Source organism: Podarcis melisellensis (assembly GCF_964234715.1).
Source record: "Podarcis melisellensis genome assembly, chromosome: 13".
In the NCBI taxonomy this organism is placed as follows: Eukaryota; Metazoa; Chordata; class Lepidosauria; order Squamata; family Lacertidae; genus Podarcis; species Podarcis melisellensis.
The window spans coordinates 4,415,296-4,434,856 of NC_138545.1; the positions used below are offsets into that span (position 1 = coordinate 4,415,296).

Below are 19,561 nucleotides of genomic sequence, written 5' to 3' on the forward strand. Positions count from 1 at the left end.
TTTGCAGATGATACAATGGTGGTTGGTTTAATCACAGCTGGAGAGGGGGAAGGGCGGCCTATAGGATGGACGTTGAGCAGCTGGGGGAGTGGTGCAGGAAAAACAATTTACTCCTTAACTTAAAGAAAACAAAAGAGATTATTGTGGACTTTAGGAAATGTAAACTGAATATTCAGCCACTAATTATTGAGGGGAAGTGCGTGGAACAGGTCTCGGTGTTTCGATTTCTGGGAATGGAGTTGAGAGACGACCTAACCTGGGGAGAAAACAGCAAAGACCTGATGAAGAGAGCACAGCAGAGGTTATATTTTCTGCGAATCCTCCGGAAAAAGAATCTCTCAAAGTACCTGTTGATGGTATTTTACCATTGTACTGTGGAGAGTGTATTAACTTATGGTCTGTGTGTGTGGTTTGGGAGCTTCACTGTCAGGGGAAAAACAATGCTGCCCAGGGTTGTAAAGACTGCGGAGAGAATAATTGGGTGCACTCTTCCCACCTTGGATCAAATCTATGCTTCCAGGTGCCATAAGAAAGCTGCAGAGATCGCGCAGGATAGTGCGCACCCCAGAAATTATCTCTTTCAGCTTCTGCCTTCTGGAAGAAGGTACAGGGTTATAAAGACTAGGACTAGCCGCCTGAGAAACAGTTTCTACCCAAATGCAATTCTGGCTTTAAATGCTTTATACTTTATACTGATAAAGTAAAGGTAAAGGGACCCCTGAGCATTAGGTCCAGTCGTGGCCGACTCTGGGGTTGCGGCGCTCATCTCGCTTTATTGGCCGAGGGAGCCGGCGTACAGCTTCTGGGTCATGTGGTCAGCATGACTAAGCCACTTCTGGCAAACCAGAGCAGCGCACGGAAATGCCGTTTACCTTCCCGCCGGAGTGGTACCTATTGATCTATTTGCACTTTGACATGCTTTCGAACTGCTAGGTTGGCAGGAGCAGGGACCGAGCAACGGGAGCTCACCCCGTCGCGGGGATTCGAACCGCCGACCTTCTGATCGGCAAGTCCTAGGCTCTGTGGTTTAACCCACAGCGCCACCCGCGTCCCTTTTAAACACAGTACAGTGGTACCTCGGGTTAAGTACTTAATTCGTTCTGGAGGTCCGTTCTTAACCCGAAACTGTTCTTAACCTGAAGCACCACTTTAGCTAATGGGGCTCCTGCTGCTGCCACGCCGCCGGAGCACGATTTCTGTTCTTATCCTGAAGCACTATTTCTGGGTTACCGGAAGCATATGTAACCCAAAGCATATGTAACCCGAGGTACCACTGTATAAGGAGTCTCTATAGGAGTATATTGTATTTTAAAATGGGGTTTCAGAGTTTTTAGGGGTTTTTGAATATCTTCTGCAGATTTTTTAATTCCACTGTTCTGCATGGGACAATGACAATAAAGATATCGCATCGTGAAAATTGGAGTGTCTGGAATTCACCCTCTCTGCTTGCCTTGCTAGGTGACCTGAAGCCGCCATGGATATCGGAGGCCTGGAGACGGTGGTGGCCAATTCGGCCTACGTGTCGGCTCGGGGCGACGGCGGCCCGTCCTCGGGGCGCGACAAGAAGATGCGAGCCAAGCTGAAGTTGCCGCACATCACCCAGTGCGAGCATCTCAAAGACACCCTGGACCTGGACTTCAAATTCATCTGCCTGAGGCAGCCCATCGGAAAGAGGATCTTCCAGCAGTTCCTGGAGGACACGCCGCAGTTCATGGCGGCGGCAGGACTGTGGGAGAGCATTGAGGAGTACAACACATCGGAGGAGGCCATGAGGGGCTCCACCGCCCAGGTGACCATCAACAAGTACTTCGACTCGGCCTCGAAGGAGTTCTGCTCCTTCCTGGAGGAGAAGGCCATCATGCGGGTCAAGGAGGACAGCAAGCACAGCCACGGAGACCTCTTCAAAGAGTCCGAGAAGCAGCTGCTCAAACACCTGGAGGAGAAGGCCTTCGCCCCCTACAAGGAGAGCCTCTTCTTCTACCGCTTCCTGCAGTTCAAGTGGCTGGAGGCCCAGAGCGTGACGGACGAGTGGTTCATGGACTTCCGAGTGCTGGGCAAAGGGGGGTTCGGGGAGGTGTGCGCCTGCCAGATGAAGGCCACCGGCAAAATGTACGCCAACAAGCGCCTCAACAAGAAGAGGCTAAAGAAGCGCAAGGGATACGAGGTGAGGAGGGCTCCGGGGTGGAAGTTGTTCCTGGTGGCCTTATAGAGTAAATAAGAATTGCTCCTGGTGGCCTTAGAGTAAATAAGAGGTGTTCCTGGTGGCCTTAAATAAGAGATGTTCCTGGTGGCCTTAAATAAGAGATGTTCCTGGTGGTCTTAGAGTAAACTAGAGGTGTTCCTGGTGGTCTTAGAGTAAACAAGAGATGTTCCTGGTGGCCTTAGAGTAAATAAGAGATGTTCCTGGTGGCCTTATAGAGTAAATAAGAGATGTTCCTGGTGGCCTTATAGAGTAAATAAGAGATGTTCCTGGTGGCCTTAGAGTAAATAAGAGATGTTCTTGGTGGCCTTTGAGTAAATAAGAGATGTTCCTGGTGGCCTTATAGAATAAATAAGAGATGCTCCTGGTGGCCTTAGAGTAAATAAGAGATGTTCCTGGTGGCCTTAGAGTAAGTTAGAGATGTTCCTGGTGGCCTTAGAGTAAGTTAGAGATGTTCCTGGTGGCCTTAGATTAAATAAGAGATGTTCCTGGTGGCCTTAGAGTAAGTTAGAGATGTTCCTGGTGGCCTTAGAGTAAGTTAGAGATGTTCCTGGTGGCCTTAGATTAAATAAGAGATGTTCCTGGTGGCCTTATAGAATAAATAAGAGATGCTCCTGGTGGCCTTGGAGTAAATTAGAGATGTTCTTGGTGGCCTTTGAGTAAATAAGAGATGTTCTTGGTGGTCTTAGAGTAAATATGAGATGTTCCTGGTGGCCTTGAAGTCAATTAGAGATGTTCCTGGTGGCCTTAGAGGAAATTAGAGATGTTCCTGGTGGTCTTAGAGTAAATGTTGAGGTTGGTCACTGTGAGAACAGGATGCTGGCCGCATCCAGGAGAGCTGTTCTTAGGTCCTTCATGGTGTTCAGGTCATAGAATCATAGAACGACAGAGTTGGAAGGGACCCCCAGGGGCCATCTACCCCAACCCTCTGCAACGCACGAATCTCAGCTAAAGCACCTCTGGCAGATGCCCCCCCAACCTCTGCTGAAGAACCTCCAACGGATGGGAGTCCACCACCTCCCGAGGGAGACCGGTCCACTGCCCAATGGCTCTTGCCGTCTTCCTGATATTTAGTCGGAATCTCCTTTCTTGTAACGTGAAGCCATGGGTTCGAGTCCTACCCTCCGGAGCAGGAGAAAACAAGCTTGTTCCCTCTTTCATGTAACACTCCTTGAGATATTTAGAGATGGCTGTCATCTCTCTCCTCTCTCTATTCCCAAGCTAAACACCTTGGGCTTTTTTAAGAATGGCCATCTGTCATAGATGCTTTAGCTGAGATTCCTGCTTTGCCAGGGGTTGGACTAGATAACAACAACAACAACAACAACAACAACAACAACAACAACAACAACAACAACAACAACAATAAATTTTATTTATACCCCGCCCTCCCCAGCCAGAGCCGGGCTCAGGGTGGCTAACACTAGTAAAAAACGTAATGGGGGAAACCAATTTAAAATGCAGGTTAAAATGCAGGTTAAAATGCAGCCTCATTTTAATAGTAGCCCATAGATCAAGACCATAAGGGGAGGGAAACATAAGGGTCAGACCGAGTCCAAACCAAAGGCCAGGCAGAACAGCTCCGTCTTGCAGGCCCTGAGGAAAGATGTCAAGTCCCGCAGGGCCCTGGTCTCTTGGGACAGAGCATTCTACCAGATAGGGACCAGTACTGAAAAGGCCCTGGCCCTAGTTGAGACCAATCTAACCACCTTGCGACTTGGGACCTCCAAAGTGTTGTCATTTGTGGACCTTAAGGTCCTCCACGGGGCATACCAGGAGAGTCAGTCCTGTAGGTACGTGGGTCCTAGGCCGCATGTTTCTCCCTCCAGCAACACGAAATAACTTTCTCCCGCCACCAGAATGCCCTCTGCGAACTCAGCCAGGTTGCACAAATTTCCACCAGGCATTCTGGTGTCTGCAAACTGTCCCTGAAAATGGAGTCTGCAGTACGGTGGCTGTGGGGATCATGGCGCCCTCAGCTATTTTATTTATTGCATGTATATCCCACATTTTTTTCCTCAAGGTGGAATGGGCATGGTTCTTTCAACCTCCTCATTTTATCCCCACAACACCCCTGTGAGGTAGGCCAGGTAGAGAGAGGCAGGGACTGGCTGCAAGGTTTCACCTGGTGAGCTTCATAGCTGACTGGGGATTCAGATTTTGGTCTGAAGTACCAACCACTACATCGGGTCGCAGGTGGCGCTGTGGGTTAACCCACAGAGCCTAGGACTTGCTGATCAGAAGGTCGGCAGTTCGAATCCCCGCGATGGGGTGAGCTCCCATTGCTCGGTCCCTGCTCCTGCCAACCTAGCAGTTCGAAAACACGTCAAAGTCCAAGTAGATAAATAGGTACCGCTCCAGCGGGAAGGTAAACGGTGTTTCCATGCGCTGCTCTGGTTTGCCAGAAGCGGCTTAGTCATGCTGGCCACATGACCCGGAAGCTGTACACGGCTCCCTCGGCCAGTAGAGCGAGATGAGCGCTGCAACCCCAGAGTCAGCCACGACTGGACATAATGGTCAGGGGTTCCTTTACCTTTACTAACCACTACACCCTAGATATTGACACACAAAGGCCCTCATACCCCTCCTGTTTAACAGCGCTCAATCAATCACTTTATTTGCATGCCGCCTTCCCAAAGTTAAAGGTAAAGGGACCCCTGACCGTTAGGTCCAGTCACGGACAACTCTGGGGTTGCAGCGCTCATCTCGCTTTACTGGCCGAGGGAGCCACCGTTTGTCCGCAAACAGTTTTCCCAACATCAGGGTCTTTTCCAGGGAGTCTTCTCTTCTCATGAGGTGGCCAAAGTACTGGAGCCTCAGCTTCAGGATCTGTCCTTCCAGTGAGCACTCAGGGCTGATTTCCTTCAGAATGGAGAGGTCTGATCTTCTTGCAGTCCATGGGACTCTCCAGAGTCACCTCCAGCACCAGAATTCATAATTTTTGCATTGGGCTACCCCAAACTCTCTGTCAAATCACATGTCTGTGGCCACAGCATGAACCACAAAAATCATACATCCACTGTTTCGTTCAGAATATATTTTTTCCTTGTTTTCCTCCTATAAAAACTAGGTGTGTCTAATGGTCAGGTGTGTCTTATGGAGCGAAAAATACGGTAAATCCTTTTCGTGCAGGCAGGAAGAGGGTACAAAATTCACAGCCAGATATCTGGTCCTTGGTGCCCATTTGGACTCATTTCTTGAACCACCGAGAAGCAAAGAAAGCAATGGGGTCTTTCCTTAAGGCCCTTGAAGCTGATTGGCTCCCAGGCATCCACCCTTCTGATTGGCTGAGAGCCCTATATATACATCCTGGGTCAGGCCCAAAGGTGGCCATTCTGGCTGTGCGGAGCAATCAGCAAGGTGGGGTTTGGGGCTGGCTGGCTGGCACCCTTGAACCCAGGGCGGTCGAGGGGTTGCAAAACAACAACACCATATTTACGGTATATGGGTACTTACTGAGAAGATCTATAAAAAAACAACAACTGTACTCAAAGGAATCATTAGGAAAATAAGAAATATTTAGGGTGGGGCTGTCAAATGTTGTCCTTGCTCAGGGCACCGTATTACCTAAGTCCAACCCTGCTCGCAAGAATAAATTAAATAACATTATTGGTGAAAACAGTTAAAAGCAACTATTTAAACATTTAAAATAATAATAATATTACCAGCGATAACCGCCCCTAGACCTCCGGGTATAGGTCAGTATATAAATTCATCCAATCAATCATTAATAAATTGTTGTTGTTTAGTCGTTTAGTCGTGTCCAACTCTTCGTGACCCCCTGGACCAGAGCATACCAGACCCTCCTGTCTTCCACTGCCTCCCACAGTCTGGTCAGATTCATGTTTGTAGCTTCGAGAACACTGTCCCACCATCTCGTCCTCCATTGTCCCCTTCTCCTTGTGCCCTCCATCTTTCCCAACATCAGGGTCTTTTCCAGGGAGTCTTCTCTTCTCATGAGGTGGCCAAAGTCTTGGAGCCTCAGCTTCAGGATCTGTCCTTCCAGGGAGCACTCAGGGCTGATTTCCTTCAGAATGGAGAGGTTGGATCTTCTTGCAGTCCATGGGACTCTCAAGAGTCTCCTCCAGCACCAGAATTCAAAAGCATCCATTCTTCGGCGATCAGCCTTCTTGATGGTCCAGCTCTCACTTCCATACATCACTACTGGGAAAACCAGAGATTTAACTATACGAACCCTTGCTGGCAAGGTGATGTTTCTGCTTTTTAAGATGCTGTCTAGGTTTGCCATCGCCTTTCTCCCAAGAAGCAGGCGTCTTTTAATTTCGTGACTGCTGTCACCGTCTGCAGTGATCAATAATAAATTAAAACATGTTAAAAGCCACTTTGATATTCTCCTTCACCTTCCATTGCTCAACCCCAGACCTTAATTCAAGAAGCTTCTCAAAAGATGCAGGAATGAGAGAAGAGTCGAGGAATTAATGTACCAGAAATGTGTGCGATGTTGAGTGTGAAACCATTCCAATCAAATATCCTTTATTAGGCATAGCAAATCACACATTATCAAACAGACGCCGTATACAAATTGTGCAAAATACGAGCTCAGCATAACAAGGATTTAACTCCAGAGGAAATCAATTTGCGTAAATAATACAATATAACACTACCCCATCACCGATCAGTTAAGAACCGCTAAATCTCTTTATAATGGCCCAGTCTTTCTACGTGGACAGCACTCAAAAATTCAGCCACTATTAAAGTAATTTGATCATTCCTGTCCGAAAGCAGGTCCTGAACCGTTGGTAGCATAGAATTGAGCCTGTTGAGTTGTTGTTTGTTGTTGTTGTTTAGTCGTTTAGTCGTGTCCGACTCTTCGTGACCCCTAGACCAGAGCACGCCAGGCCCTCCTGTCTTCCACTGCCTCCCGCAGTTTGGTCAAACTCATGTTAGTCACTTCGATAACACCATTCAACCATCTCATCCTCCATCGTCCACTTCTCCTTGCGCCCTCCATCTTTCCCAACATCAGAGTCTTTTCCAGGGAGTCTTCTCTTCTCCTGAGGTGGCCAAAGTCTTGGAGCCTCAGCTTCAGGATCTGTCCTTCCAGGGAGCACTCAGGGCTGATTTCCTTCAGAATGGAGAGGTTGGATCTTCTTGCAATCCATGGGACTCTCAAGAGTCTCCTCCAGCACCAGAATTCAAAAGCATCCATTCTTCGGCGATCAGCCTTCTTTGTGGTCCAGCTCTCACTTCCATACATCACTACTGGGAAAACCAGAGCTTTTACTATACGGACCTTTAATTGTCTTCTGGCATAAATGCCAAAATCACAAGAAAAGAAAATATGCTCGTGTGATATCATTATTCCTCCCATGAACTCAGAGCCAAGCGTGTTGTTCTTCCTCTGATTTTTTCCTAATAACAACCCTTCGAGGTAGACCAGGCTGAGAGACAGCAGAGCCCTTTGACTTGATCAGGCCTGAGGCCCGTTCTGTTCCAGCGGCCTGTCCTCACCGAGGCCACCCAGACCCCCCAGTGAGAAGCCTGCGAGCGGGACCCGAGTTCAAGACTCGCTCTCCCCTACTGTGAATCCCTGGAACCGTCATTCAGAGGCGTAGGCCGCCTCCACGGCTACTGGGGTACTGGGTTTCAGGCAGGATGTAGCCCCAGTCCTAGCAGGTGAGGCTGGAAACCATAGAATCGTAGAACTTCAGTTCAAAGGGAACCCCAGCAATCATCTAGTCCACGGGTGTCAAACACAAGGCCCGCGGGCCGAATCCGGCCCGCCACACCTCGTCATGTGGCCCGTGTAGCCAGCAATTCCTGGTGTCCATAAGGGCCGCCCCCCTTCCCCTGCAAGCCCTTTTATCAATGACAAAGGCAGGAACGCTCCTTCCGCCCCTGTCCGGCTCTGCAAAAGGCAACCCTTTCACGCGCTTGATTTGCAACCCAACCCAGCCGCGCGGTGCCCTTTCGGGTTTCTCCCTCTCCTCCTCGCCAAGCCCCGAATCGAGCCCGCCCTCCGCTGTCAAGGCCTGTCCGGCTTGCAGTACCCATTGCGGCGCTTGCTTCTGAGAAATGCGGACTGCTTCCCAGCTCTCCGCCCTCGCTTTGCCCGCTTGGACAGAGCAAAGCACACCACACCGGCTGAGCCATCGCGGGGTCCGCGCGCGTAAGATGCTAGGGATCCTTCTCTCTCTCCCTCCCTCGGTTCACCTTTGGCCCTGATCGGAGAGGCCTGATCCCGGGCCATTGCTCACTCTTCCCTCTTGCACGGATGACTCGCCCGCCACCGCCTCCTCCTCCTCTCCTCCCATTAAGAAAGGCTGGATGCAGAAGGGTCGCTGCACCTTTAAAGTCCTGCAGATTTTCTGCAGTGTGTACAAACACCGAGGTCTAGCCACAAAGTTAGCAAGCCTAGGCCCTTGTTAAGGTGGGCTGGAGGAGGGTTGGCTCGCAAAGCTGCGCGGGTTGCTCTCTGCGCGCCCCCCTCCAAGCAACCCATGCGCGACAGGTGCTGCTGCAAAAAAATAAATAAAGAGAGCACGAAAGCAAAACCCGCACGCCAGGGGAAGCGTGGCCGGAGGAAGCCGAGCAGCGGCGGCGGACACATAGTCCTACAGATACAACCGGCCCTTTGAGGGTGACCAAACTGCTGATGCGGCCCCCGATGAATTTGAGTTTGACACCCTTGTGCTAGATGGTCATTGATGGACCTGATAGGTATCTCAAGCCATTTGCACACAACAAATCGGAGCCTACACAACACAAAACGCTGTTGCTGCATGTAGCTTTTATTTGTTTCTTATTTTGGAAATGTAAATCCAGGGTTGTTTGTTTCCTTTAAGTTTTTTTAGGGGGGGGCCAAGAGAGTGGGGCCGTAAGCTGTAGCTTGTTTAACTTACACTGGGTACAAGTGAATTTCTAGTTTTGCCATTGCGTGTGTCCACACCATCCAAGGTGTGCAAAACGAGCAAAGTCACGTGTCCCTGAGTCGCAGGGGGTTGGACTAGTAGACCTTTGGGGGTCCCATCCGTCTCGGCAATTCTGTGCGAGGTGTTGGGAACGGCCTCTGCGCAGCCGTGCGCGTGATCTCCTGCCTGGCCTGGTGTCCGATGGGGTGAGCCACGTGCGCGGCCGGCTCACGACAACCGTGTCTCGCTCTCTCAAGCGAACTGGCCTGCTTCCCATCCCGGGATTATTTTCAGATGAAGCAAATTAGCCACCTTAATCCCCACCGGGGCCAATTATTCCCCTGTAAAGAAGCTTGCCGTTTAGCCGCTTGCTGGCCGAGATGGCGGATCTGGCAAAAGAGGTGTCAGAGAACATCAGCGTCAGCGGTTTCGCGGCAGGGAGGGTGGTGCGTGAAATAGGAACCGTGGAATTGTTGAATCAGAAGGGGCCACAAGGGTCCGCTTATTCCCAGTGCAAGACTCGAACCCGTGACCCTTGCTCCATCAAGCGATTCCCGTAGACACCCATAGATCTGATGGCAGTTCACAACAACAAAAAATGACAGTATTGCTGCAGGAGAAATGGGTGCGCTAACTTCATCTGTCTGCTGAAAAATCTCTACGTGGGACAAGAAGCTACAGTTAGAACTGGATATGGAACAACTGACTGGTTCAAAATTGGGAAAGGAGTATGACAAGGCTGTATATTGTCTCCCTGCTTATTTAACTTATATGCAGAATTCATCATGCGAAAGGCTGCGCTGGATGAATCCCAAGCTGGAATTAAGATTGCCGGAAGAAATATCAACAACCTCAGATATGCAGATGACACAACCTTGATGGCAGAAAGGGAGGAGGAATTAAAGATCCTTTTAATGAGGGTGAAAGAGGAGAGGGCAAAATATGGTCTGAAGCTCAACATCAAAAAAAGAAAGATCATGGCCACTGGGCCCATCACCTCCTGGCAAATAGAAGGGGAAGAAAGGGAGGCTGTGAGAGATTTTACTTTCTTGGGCTCCATGATCACTGCAGATGGTGACAGCAGCCACGAAATTAAAAGACGCCTGCTCCTTGGGAGAACAGCAATGACAAACCTAGACAGCATCTTAAAAAGTAGAGACATCTCTTTGCCAACAAAGGTCCGTTTAGTAAAAGCTCTGGTTTTCCCAGTAGTGATGTATGGAAGTGAGAGCTGGACCATCAAGAAGGCTGATCGCCAAAGAATGGATGCTTTTGAATTCTGGTGCTGGAGGAGACTCTGGAGAGTCCCGTGGACTGCAAGAAGATCAAACTGATCCATTCTTAAGGAAATCAGCCCTGAGTACTCACTGGAAGGACAGATCCTGAAGCTGAGGCTCCAAGACTTTGGCCACCTCATGAGAAGAGAAGACTCCCTGGAAAAGACCCTGATGTTGGGATGTGCGACGGGGCCTTCTGAGTGGTGGCTCCTTCCAGACAATTTTGGAACTCCCTTCCGAGAGAAGCCAGACCATCTTCCTCTTTGCTGTCCTTCTGCTGGCAAGAGAAGATGCTTTTATTCCCACAGGCCGTTGGGGAACGGACTCTTCTTTTTTTAAGAAAACGGCTTTTAAAAGCGCTGTGCTATTATCTGCATTTTAACAGATTTTTTAAAATAAAAATATATCATTTTGATTCTGCGAAAGTGATTTTGAGCCGTTCCCTTGGTATGTTTTTAGCTTCCGGCATTGCATTTGCGTTGTTTTTTGAGTTTGCGTAGGCCGCCTTGCTCCCTGGTGTGGAGAAAGGATGGGATATAAATAAATAAATCTATTTATATTATTTTATAGATTTCTTTACTAATATTGCATCCTTTGTGGGAGGGTGGTGGGAAGAAGGGGAAATGGGGGGGGGGAAATAAGGATGATATGTTTTTGGATAATATGTTTTGTTTTAATTTTGAATAATAAAAAAGAAATTAATAATAATAATACAAAGACTTGAAGTCTGAGCCAAAACATGTGCCAACACCCTCAGTGACCTGCGCCCCCTGTTTCTCGCTCGTTTTCTTTTCCCCCCAAATGCTTTTTATTGAGATTTAAGAGCACCACCACCGACCAACAAAAACATCAAGTCTTGTTACAGATATCCGACTTTATGCTCCATAGAGCCATTGACTTCCGTCCTTCCCTTCTGGAGGGTTTTCTAATTCCAATCTATAATTCACAGTTTCATTGGTTAAAAATTACACCGTGACATAAGAATTAATTCAATCCTGCCAACGTTTTCATATTTCTACAGTTCTCACTTATATAAACCATGAATTTACTCCATTCTTTTTGGTACTTCGTCTCCTCCCGATTGCGAATTTTGTGTGTCAATTTTGCCATTTCGGCGTATTCAACCAACTTTATCAGCCATTCCCTTACAGTCGGAATCTCCTGTGACTTCCACTTTTGGGCTATCAAAACTCTAGCTGCTGTTGTTGCATACAAATACAATCTTTGGTCTGTCTTCTTAATATCTTCTCCCACCAAGCCTAGCTTTTTGGGAAAGTATATTTAAACGTCTTTTTCTCGCCCGTTTTCTTCCAGGGTGCAATAGTGGAGAAGAGGATTCTCGCCAAAGTCCACAGCCGATTCATCGTCACCCTGGCGTACGCCTTCCAAACCAAGAATGACCTCTGCCTCGTCATGACGTTGATGAACGGAGGAGACCTCAGGTGGGAGACCCTTTGGCGGGGAAAAGATGTCAGGGTCGTGCTCTGCAAACCGGGCCAGGATGTTCTGCCTGTAGTGCGGCCAACGCAGAGATACAACACAGACCTCTTCTGTTCCGGTGCAAATCCTGACTGCCGGGTCATTTTTACAGATTCTGCTACTGGAGATCTTAGATCAGGGGTCAGCAAACTTTTTCAGCAGGGGGCCGGTCCACTGTGCCTCAGACCTTGTGGGGGGCCGGACTATATATTTTTTTGGGGGGGGGGAATGAATGAATTCCTATGCCCCACAAATAACCCAGAGATGCATTTTAAATAAAAGCACACATTCTGCTCATGTAAAAACACCAGGCAGGCCCCACAAATAACCCACGGATGCGTTTTAAATAAAAGGACACATTCTAGTCGTGTAAAAACACACTGATTCCCGGACCGTCCGCAGGCCGGATTGAGAAGGCGATTGGGCCGGATCCAGCCCCCGGGTCTTAGTTTGCCTACCCATGTCTTAGATCTTAGTGGGGTAGGATTGCGGAGGGTACGGGTCATTATTATTATTATTATTATTATTATTAATCATAATAATTTATACCCCGCCCATCTGGCTGGGTTTCCCCAGCCACTCTGGGAGGCTCCCAACAAAATATTAAAAATACAATAAAACATCAAACATTAAAAACTTCCCTAAACAGGGCTGCCTTCAGATGTCTTCTAAAAGTCTGGTAGTTGTTTATTTCCTTGACATCTGGTGGGAGGGCGTTCCACAGGGCGGGTGCCACCACCGAGAAGGCCCTCTGCCTGCTTCCCTGTAGCTTTGCTTCTCGCAGTGAGGGAACCGCCAGAAGGCCCTCGGAGCTGGACCTCAGTGTCCGGGCAGAACGATGGGGGTGGAGATGCTCCTTCAGGTCTACTGGGCCTTTGAGGCCATTTAGGGCTTTCAAGGTCAGCACCAACACTTTGAATTGTGCTTGGAAACGTCCTGGGAGCCAATGTGGGTCTTTCTGGACCGGTGTTATGTGGTCTCGGCGGCCGCTCCCAGTCTGACAACCAGTGCACCTCTTTTGTTTCAGATAGTACATGGGAAGACGAATCTTAAAAGCCCGGGACACAAATTTTCGTGGCTCAGGTGCCTCATTTAACAGAAACAATGTATTTAGTGTTAACTCTGGAAGTCTGTACAGTAGTACCTCGGGTTAAGAACTTAATTCATTCTGGAGGTCCGTTCTTAACCTGAAACTGTTCTTAACCTGAAGCACCACTTTAGCTAATGGGGCCTCTTGCTGCCGCGGCACAATTTCTGTTCTCATCCTGAAGCAAAGTTCTTAACCTGAGGTCCTATTTCTGGGTTAGCAGAGTCTGTAACCTGAAGCGTCTGTAACCCGAGGTACCACTGTATTCAGTTCTGACCAAAATCTCCTGGCGGATATTTTGCTCTGTGGGCATCCCACGTTTAGGAAACGTGTGACGGGATTCGATTTGGGGCTCCCTTCCCAGGTACCACGTCTACAACGTCGACGAGAAAAACCCCGGCTTTTCGGAATCCAGGGCGATCTTCTACACGGCTCAGATCATCTGCGGCCTCGAACACCTCCATCAAAACCGCATCATCTACCGTGACCTCAAGCCAGAGAACGTCCTTTTGGACGATGCAGGTAAGGGAAGCAACACGCTGAAAGATCCAGGAATTTTCCATGTGTGGTTAAACTGCGGAACTCCCTGCCACATGAATGGCCTCCAACCCAGAAGGCTTCCAGCATTCCCAAATAAGTGTAACTTTTCGTGTCCGATTCCAGATGTCGCACCCAGTCTGTCAATCGGTTCCTTATGATGGCTTCTTCTTACTCTCGCCCCCCCCCCCATCTAGGGCACGTGCGGCTGTCAGATTTGGGTCTGGCGGTGGAACTGGCAGAAGGGAAAGACAAGACCAAGGGCTATGCGGGCACGCCAGGTGGGCACACCATTATTCAGGGTCCTTCTCTTCAGCTGCAGTTCCTGCGATTTAGCTGCGACTCCTGTATCGCAGCGGGTTGGGCTAGATGACCGCTGGGGGATCCCAGCTCTGCAGTTCTGGGATTATGCGGTTCTTCCTCTCCCCTTTTCCTATAGGGTTTATGGCCCCGGAACTCCTTAAGGGAGAGGAATACGACTCGAGCGTGGATTACTTTACGCTGGGAGTAACCCTCTATGAGATGGTCGCCGCGAAAGGACCTTTCCGCAGCCGCGGGGAAAAAGTACGGCATTTATTTTATTTTATGTCATCAGATTTATACACTCCTTTTCTTCCTAATGTCTCAACAAATGAAACTGATTTGTAAAAATGTTGCATGGAAAAAATACGGGAGACATTACACATACTTCTGTAAAACAAGAAAACCTTTAATAAAAAATAAATCAAAATTAAAATCAAATTTATACACTGTGGAAAACAGAAAATCAAAGCAATTAGGGTTGCCCTATTTCAAGAAGTAAAAAATCCGGACACTAAAGTTGTTGAGCTTGTCTTGGGAAATCGCCCAAATGTTGTTGAGCTCAAAAGTTAGAATTCGCGCAAAAAAGGCAGAGAATGATACTCCAAACACGCTTCCTGGTTCTGTTGGCAAAACCCTGGACATTTTGCCGATTTCCCAAAAATTCCCCCAGATGCTAATTTCGACATTTGAATCCCAGATAAGTCCTGGAAATACTGGACGTATAGCAACCCATTTACACAGAGGATACAACAATAGCCAGACTGGCAGACGATAATTTAAGTCTTTTGAATAGTTGAACTAACGCTAAAAACAGATCTTATTTTATTGATTGCTTGTACCTTGTTCTCCTCCGAGGAGTTGGAGAGAAAAAGTTTGGGTGCTTAGATTATTGACATTAGACAATAACATCTTTTTCCCCCTCCCCAAAAAGGTTTATTTTTCTTAATGTTATAATGTATATAAAACAGAGCTAGCAATCGTAACATCAGATGGAAAACAAAACTATAAAAACAAGCACAAAGAACGAGTTCAGTCGCACGTGGGTTGAAATAGCAAAGTCCAAGTAAAGATTATCAGATTATTATTCTAGTTCCAGATTCCCCAGGCTTGTATTGAAAATGATCCTCTTGTATATGTGATAAGGGAATGCCAAAAAATATTTAAATTGTCTGCAGCCGTTGCTGAAATCTCAAAACTTGCAAAGTTTCCCCCCATTATTGCTCTATTCCAGAGTGAGGGGCACCAAGTGCCCGCTGTAATATTTTGGTCTGTTTTCTTTTGAGCCGCAATTACTATTTGAGCTGCCGAGATCATATATCAATTCTTTTGACAACATACCTACGTCGGTGTCATCAAAAATATTCGGCAGCATCGATTTTGGATGACAAACAATAGCTCCTTTTGGTAACGTTTAGCATCAAGGCTAAATTCCAGAAATCTTTCACCAACTTACATTCCCACCATAAACGATAAGCGGTGCCAAGTTTATTGCAAAGCTCGGTTGGTAGAGCTCAAGACTCTTAATCTCACGGTCCTGGGTTCGAGTCTCACATGGGGCAAAAGATTCTTGGGGGTTGGACCAGATTACTCGCAGGGTCGTTTCCAACTTTCCAATTCTATGATTCTATGAATTACTAGCTAATAAAGAAGAAAAGATTTTGGACGTGTACAAAGAGTGTGATAATCATTGGGACCTTAACAGTGCTTTTTTTCTATATATAAAAATGTTTAGAGGTACTCCCATTTTCCTACTCATATTGAATTAGGGACGCGGGCGGCGCTGTGGTCTAAACCACTGAGCCTCTTGGGCTTGGCGATCGGAAGGTTGGTGGTTCAAATCCCCGCGACAGGGTGAGCTCCCGTTGCTTGGTCCCTGCTCCTGCCAACCTAGCAGTTCGAAAGCACACCAGTGCTAGTAGATAAATAGGTACTGCTCTGGCAGGAAGGCAAACGGCGTAAATAGGTACTGCTCTGGCAGGAAGGCAAACGGCGTTTCCGTGCGCTGTGGTTTCCGTCACAGTGTCCCATTGCACCAGAAGCGGTTTAGTCAAATAAACTGGAAAGCTGTCTGTGGACAAACGCCAGCTCCCTCGGCCTGAAAGCAAGATGAGCGCCGCAACCCCATAGTCGCCTTTGACTGGACTTAACCGTCCAGGGGTCCTTTACCGTTACCATATTGAAATACTGCCCCTCAATATTAAGAAAGTTGACCAAAGATTATTCATGTATGCTACGACTGCTGCCAGAATTTGGATAGCCCAAAAATGGAAAACACAGGATGAAGATGGTCGAATATGCGGAATTAGCAAAACTGACTCACAGGACCGCAATCAGGAGGAAACAAAGTTCCAAACAGAGTGGAGTAAATTTATGGACTATGTAAGTAAGAACTGTAGAAATTTGAAGACATTAGGTAAAGGTAAAGGGACCCCTGACTATTAGGTCCAGTCCTGGCTGACTCTGGGGTTGTGGCGCTCATCTTGCTTTACTGGCCGAGGGAGCCGGTGTACAGTTTCCGGGTCATGTGGCCAGCATGACTAAGCCGCTTCTGGCGAACCAGAGCAGCGCATGGAAACGCCGTTTACCTTCCTGCTGGAGTGGTACCTATTTATCTACTTGCACTGGTGTGCTTTCAAACTGCTAGGTTGGCAGGAGCAGGGACTGAGCAACGGGAGCTCACCCCGTCACAGGGATTCGAACCGCCGACCTTCTGATCGGCAAGCCCTAGGCTCTGCGGTTTAACCCACTGCGCCACCCGCGTTAAAGACGTTAGCAGGGCTGAAATAAATCTTATGTCATGGTCTAGATATCACTAAGGAACTGTGGATCAGAGATCGGAATAAGAAAACCTGCGGAATGGAGGGAAGTCAATGCTCTGTAGAGCATAAAGAAAGATAGATGTAAAAGGATATGAAATATTAGTGTATTTTGTTTGTGCATATAAAATGAAAACTTAATAAAAAGCATATTTTTTAAAAAAAGAAATACTGCCCTTCAATGAGGCCAAACTTAGATTCACAAAATGTTTAGGGGTATGCGTACGCCCAGGAAAAAAAGCACTGGACCTTAATATTCCCAACGGGTATGAATGTTATGGTACTTATTATTAACAAAAAACAAGACCACGTGTTTATTTTATATCCCGCATAAAGATTTTCCCTCTTTCTGCATGCGATGGGGCGGCAGAAAAAGCTTTTTAGAAGAAGGCCCAGCACTTTTCTCCTTCCTGCCACAGGTAGAGAACAAGGAAGTGACGCGTCGCATCCTGAACGATCCTGTCACGTACACGGACAAGTTCAGCGCTGAGTGCAAGGCCTGCTGCGAGGGGCTGATGATGAAAGACCCGGCCGCTCGCCTGGGGTTCAAGGACAACGAATGCGCGGAGTTGAAGAAGCACCCCGTTTTCCAGAAGATAAACTGGGGCCGCCTCGAGGCAGGTAAGGACCTCCAGGGGTTAAGTGGGATCACCCGACTTCTGAGCCATTATGCTAGCCATAGCTGTCAACAGTCCCTTATTTGGTGGGAAAGTCCCTTATCCCAGCGCCGTGTCCCACTGCTGTCCCTTATTGATGATGTCCCTGAAATTTCCCGGGTTTCAAAGGAAGCAGCTCCTCTCCCTCCCTCCCTGCCGGCCAGGGAGGAGGGAGGCTCCAACTGGGTTGCTTGGCTGCGTTGCTCACCCAATAAGGAGTCTGAGAACGACTGGGGGGTGGAGTTTGCATGCCTTGTGCCAATCAAATCGACCGCGTTGCCTCGGGACTCACCTTTGCTCAGCGCTTCCCAGCGGAGAGGTGACGGTGGTTTTCCTTGCTGCATCCCCTTTGCCGGGTTGCTGCGCTGTGGGAACCACCGCTTGAGGCTTCATTTGGCTGCTGGTTGACTAAAATCCCTTATTTTGGCTGCTGATCCCTTATTTTCAAATCTGTAAGTTGACAGCTATGGCTTGGTTGGTACACTTATGAACATTACCATATATCTAAGCCCTCCAAATTCCTATCGCACTCCCTTCCCCCTTCCGCTTCAGGCCTGGTAGAGCCCCCCTTCGTGCCGGACCCCAAGGTGGTCTACGCCAAAGACATTGGCGACGTGGGCGCTTTCTCCACGGTGAAGGGCGTCGTGCTTGACGAGACGGACAAAGCCTTCTACGATGATTTCTCCACGGGCAACATCCCCATCCCTTGGCAGGAGGAGATGGTCGAGACGGGCGTCTTCGGAGAGCTCAACGTCTCTTGGGCCAAGGGCACCACCCCCAGGGATCTGGACCGCAACGCACCTCCAACAAGCACCTCCAGCAAGTCGGGGACCTGCCTGCTGCTCTGAAGACACCAGGACTCCGGCTGCTGCGGCGGCCATTGCCGGACTCGCAACAGGGACCAGCTTCCGGCTGGCGGGCGATGCCCACTAGGCTGCGCTGCCCTTCCAGAATTAAGTGGCAGTGGAAAGAAGCCGGGCACTTTAAGCCTCTGGGGCCCTTTCTCTACCAGAAATAGGACTCTGCTTCACTAAGTGGCGGGGGCAGTGGGGAACTCGAACTGGGTTCTGGCCGGCCTGCTCTGACCACTAGGCTCTACAACCCTCCTAGTGCACCCGGGAGGCGCTCCCTAATTTGGGGGGTTTCAGTCCAGCGGGGGGGCAAGGTAGCTCTTTGTTCACACCCGACAATAAACAGGGTTTGCTGTGTAGCTGAAGAACGCTGCGAGCTTCTTTGCGTGGGCACTGCGACGGGTGAAGGATCGTCAGAAGGGGCCCCCCAGCGGCCATCTAGCCCAACCCTCTGAAATGCAGTGATTTCAGCTAAAGCATCCCTGACAGAGGGCCGTCCAACCTCTGTTTAAAAACCTCCAAAGAAGGAGAACCCGCCACTTCCCGAGGGAGCCAAACAGAAAGTTCTTCCCGATGTCTAGCCAGAATCAATTTATAATATGAATCTACTGGATCCACTTCCCCCCGCCCAAGGGTGCCCAATTCTTCTTTTTGCCTCCTTTAGCACCAGCAGAGCCTTCCCTCCCCAATGCAACGCAGTAGCAGCTTCCGAGAGGGTTTTTCACTCTCTCCGAACCACAGCAGGAAAGGGTTAAATCTACCCCCCCCCAAAAAAAAAATCTCTCCTAGTAATAGCGGGTGCCATTCACATTCTAGAAAATCTAAGCGTCAAGTCACGGAATCATCAAAGAGTTGGTTCATTTACTCCCAGGGAAAGAAGCATTTAATGTCCCTCCCAGGCTGGCCTATAAATGGGGGAATTGCAGAGAGACCCCCTTTCCTAAACCTTCGGGGAACTGCCGGCAGTCAGTGTTGACACTACTGAGCAATGTCGACCGACGGTCTGATCCGAAACGGCAGCTTTCTACGCAACAGGTGGGGAACTGGGACCGAGTGCCGAGCAAAGCATCCCGTGAAGCCTAGCTCTCTCGCCCAGTGGCATAGCAAGGTCAGGTGGTACCCAGGGTGGAAAAATTCTTGCCCTGTCCCCCACACATTGAAATCTAGTTGGACTCCCAAGAGACTGTGATCTAAAAGGTAAAGGTACCCCTGACCATTAGGTCCAGTCATGGCCGACTCTGAGGTTGCGGTGCTCATCTCGCTTTACTGGCCAAGGGAGCCAGCATACAGCTTCCGGGTCATGTGGCCAGCATGACTAAGCCGCTTCTGGCGAACCAGAGCAGCGCACGGAAACGCCGTTTACCTTCCCGCCGGAGTGGTACCTATTTATCTACTTGTACTTTGACGTGCTTTCGGACTGCTAGGTGGGCAGGAGCAGGGACCGAGCAACGGGAGCTCACCCCGCTGATCAGAAGGTCGGCGG

At 48.9% G+C, this 19,561-nt stretch overlaps 1 protein-coding gene across 1 annotated transcript; it reads left to right on the forward strand.

The window, feature by feature from the left end:
* Positions 1 to 1,455: 1,455 nt before the first annotated feature.
* GRK1 (G protein-coupled receptor kinase 1) lies at positions 1,456 to 18,075 on the forward strand (the record flags this gene model as incomplete). The annotated part of the gene is made up of 7 exons (XM_081886855.1): positions 1,456 to 2,164; positions 11,664 to 11,791; positions 13,280 to 13,437; positions 13,650 to 13,733; positions 13,892 to 14,016; positions 16,991 to 17,192; positions 17,780 to 18,075. Exons 1-7 carry the CDS (start codon positions 1,475 to 1,477, stop codon positions 18,073 to 18,075), a joined length of 1,683 nt encoding a protein of 560 aa, XP_081742981.1. The 5' UTR covers positions 1,456 to 1,474.
* Between the last annotated feature and the right edge of the window lie 1,486 nt (positions 18,076 to 19,561).